The sequence below is a fragment of the Glycine max genome, chromosome 11 (genome assembly GCF_000004515.6).
Source record: "Glycine max cultivar Williams 82 chromosome 11, Glycine_max_v4.0, whole genome shotgun sequence".
Classification (NCBI taxonomy): Eukaryota; Viridiplantae; Streptophyta; class Magnoliopsida; order Fabales; family Fabaceae; genus Glycine; species Glycine max.
The window spans coordinates 18,643,879-18,647,436 of record NC_038247.2 but is presented as its reverse complement, the minus strand read 5'-3'; the positions used below and the strand labels follow the sequence as shown (position 1 = coordinate 18,647,436).

The 3,558-nt window shown below is 42.5% G+C and overlaps 1 protein-coding gene across 1 annotated transcript; it reads right to left on the bottom strand.

The window, feature by feature from the left end:
- Positions 1-264: 264 nt before the first annotated feature.
- Positions 265-3,160, bottom strand: LOC102668955 (protein MAIN-LIKE 1-like). The gene is made up of 5 exons (XM_006591567.1): positions 2,996-3,160; positions 2,233-2,892; positions 2,040-2,129; positions 977-1,054; positions 265-441 (listed from the first exon to the last, which is right to left on the bottom strand). Exons 1-5 carry the CDS (start codon positions 3,158-3,160, stop codon positions 265-267), a joined length of 1,170 nt encoding a protein of 389 aa, XP_006591630.1.
- Between the last annotated feature and the right edge of the window lie 398 nt (positions 3,161-3,558).

The following is a 3,558-nucleotide window of genomic DNA, read 5'->3' as shown; positions in this document are numbered from 1 at the left end:
TTTTTTTACCCCGTTTTCAACTTCTTTATTTCAATTATATTTAAAGTTATATTTTAAATTATTTTTTATTAGTTTGTAAACTAAGTTAACTAGACCATTTTAATAACACGCGTGTATATAGACGCAAATGGAATACACAATCAATGAAAATAAATAAAACTAACATTAGTAATGAAAATAAATAAAACCAACAATACTCATGAAATGAGTTCATGTACAATATCTGTATATACAAGGAATATCAATGTAAAATATGTACATAAACTACGCCTGATCAGTGTGTCGCCTGCGTCTACACCTAACGTATACTAGATGGTCCTGTGTCACACTCCTGGTCAATCTGAGGCATTCTTCGATCACCTCATGTGTCGATGAGCCAGGCGTGACCACCCCTAGACTCAGATGACGCTCCAACCTCTCAGCAATGTCATCACAAACTTCCTGTTACATACAAAACAAACTAATTATACAAATTATTATGCAAATATTGAGGTAAATGACGTAAATTATTAGTATTACATACCACTGCATGTCTGGGCTCCTCCGCAGATGTCGACGATGCTCCTGGCTCTGGCACGCGATGGATATTCGTCTGCGGGGCCTGAGGGATGACTCGGGGCTACGGGGCGTGACCATGAGGCAGAGGATCTAATGTGTGGCCTGGTGTCATGAAAGGATGGGAGATGCGGAAGAACCAGTCGATATAGTCACTGGAACACGCCCCTGACACAACGCACACCTCACTTGCAAGTACGATATGATCATCGTAGTGCATCCACCTGTCGTGTATATCATCATACGAGACCCTTGAATCGACAGGAGGAGCATGAATGGTCTGCATGTAACCAAACTGCCGCACGACCCTCTCCGGTCGATAATAAACAGCAGCAGGCCCTTAGCGCAAGAGACCGGAATAGCATGATCTGACGTGAAAGTCCTGGACCTCCCGATGCTCCCCATACGGGATCCAACATACATCCGGAATCCGGAGTGGGTCCAGGCGCTCCCTGTACGACAGCGTGCGAATGCTCTTCACAGTCTTCTTCGTCTCAATCTGTGAATGTATGTATACATGATTTTGATGATGTCAAAAGAAGAATCAAACAAGGCTCATTTTGCTTCAAGATTAATACAAGATTGTTTCAACAAATAAAGCCTTGATTCAAGATTTCTTCAAGATCAAGCCTTGCCTCACAATGAAAGGTTTCAAGTCATTCAAGGCACATGTAATCGATTACCAATACATGTAATCGATTACCAATGGTTTGAAAGTGTGTAATCGATTACACATCATATGTAATCGATTACCAAAGACTCTGAACGTTGGGAATTCAAATCTTAAATGAAGGGTCACAACTGTTCAAGAAAAACAACTGTGTAATTGATTACACTAATTCTATAATCGATTACCAGAGAGGATTTTCAAGGAATATCGCCAACAGTCACATCTTATCATTTGGATTTTGAATGGCCATCAAAAGCCTATATATATGTGTGACTTGGGACGAAATTGAAGAGAGAATTTTGCTTGGCAAAAATGTCTTATCCTCTCAAAAGAAAATGAGAGAGATTCCAAGAGAACTTCATTGTAAAATGCTCTCTCAAGAACTCTTGGGCAAACACTTGCAAATCCATTAAGAGTTCATCCATGGATCTTCATTGTAATATTCTTCTCTTGAAGAGAGAATTCTTCTTCCATTATTCTTATTCAATGAGATTGGCTAAGAGACTTTGAGTCTCTTGTTGTAAAGCATCTGAATACAAGGGATGGGTTGTCCCTGTGTGGTTCAGACTTTGTAAAGGATTTTACAAAGATAGTGGAAATCTCAAGTGGGCTGCTTGAGTACTGAACGTAGGCATGAGAAGTGGCTGAACCAGTATAAAATTGTGTTTGCATTCTCTCTTCTCTTATCTTATTTATTTTGTTGCAATCAATTGTGTCTTGTATGTTTAAAGAACATTGTTAAATTGATTGTTGTTGCTACTTCTGCATTCTAAGCCTATCCCTCTTGAGATTATTGAGGCCACAGGTCCAACACAATCCACCTGCACGCATGTGGAGAAGCCTCGTCGAAGTCCTGATCAGCAGTGGACTCCGCAACCGAGGGAAAACGCTCGTAAATCCAGCACTACAGATGTAACATTCAAATTATAAACATTAATAATGAAAGTGTAACAAAATTTAAAGTTGAACATTGTTTAGCCTGAATGAATGAAAAACATATTTGTTACCTGCAGTAGTGTGATGTAACCGCCAAGCTGTCGACTGTGGCTCATAGATGCATCGTTCAGCTGGTCGTACATATGAACCAAAGCAGCCACTCCCCAAGCGTACCTCTCTGTCATATTGAGGTCACGAAGGGCCTCCAAGTAGACAACATTGACATTGGTTGCACTCTTATTAGCAAACAGAGTGCAACCCAGTAGGTGAAGAAGATATGCGCGAGCAGCAGCTGTCCAATGACCTGTCTGGCATCGGCGCTGATATATATCACGTATCCATTGCAGGCGTACATACAATCCGCAACACTGGACTATCTCAGCCCTAGCAGACTCTGGAGACACCATCAACAAGTCCACCAGCATCTGAATCGCATCGTCCACGTGCAAGGGCTCAAATGTGTGTAAGTCGCCTATAACGGGAAAATGGAGAAGAGAGGAGACGTCATCCAATGTGATGGTGAGCTCTCCCACCGGGAGATGGAAACTAGACGTCTCCCGGTGCCACCGCTCCACAAACGTGGATAAAAGTCCCCGATCGCCGATGTCTACCGAACACGCGATCAGAGGACTTCGTCCTATACCAACAATAAGTCCCTCAATGGCAGGGACAGGCCTGCCTAAACTGTGGACCTTCCTCCCATGAGAGGATAGCTTCAATTCAGGACGCTCCTGAATTGAAGTATAAAAGGAACGCAAAATTCGTTAAAATTATCATTTAAAGGAAAACTAATAGTATAATTTACAAGTAACTAAAAATAAATAGTATAAATACCTCTCCGGTCCATACGCTGCAAGCAACGTGGTCCGCATATGCTGTCAACACGGATGGGTCGCTCGGACCACTCGAAAATCCCTGGTGCTGATCCTCAGTCGCCTCTGTGCCTGCGTCCGCAGGAATGTCCGCATGAATGTCCTCCACAGTAGCTAGTGCCTCCATCGGGTCATCCTAAACATCTGACGCAGGGATGACTGGCTCATCGACGTGATCCGCAGTCACAGTGACTTGCTGCCTCCGTGCGGATGCAGTAGGTCGTCGACACTGCGGAGCATCATCGGAATCATCACGATCTCCTCTGCCCAGACCTCTGCCAATGACCTGACCTAAGGCACAACCTAATCCTCTAGTCCTAACCATGATCTGCAAATGAGTACCGCAAAATCCATCACTCATTTCGTTTTCTCAAATTTCAAGCATTTGGTTAACTCAATTCAATTACTCTAATGACCACTCATTGTTTTATCATATGTTTTACTTATTAGAGAGAAACTTGCTGAGCTTTATGAATCTGACAAACAATGGTCAACAAATTTGTGTTTGTGGTCAACAACATCTCA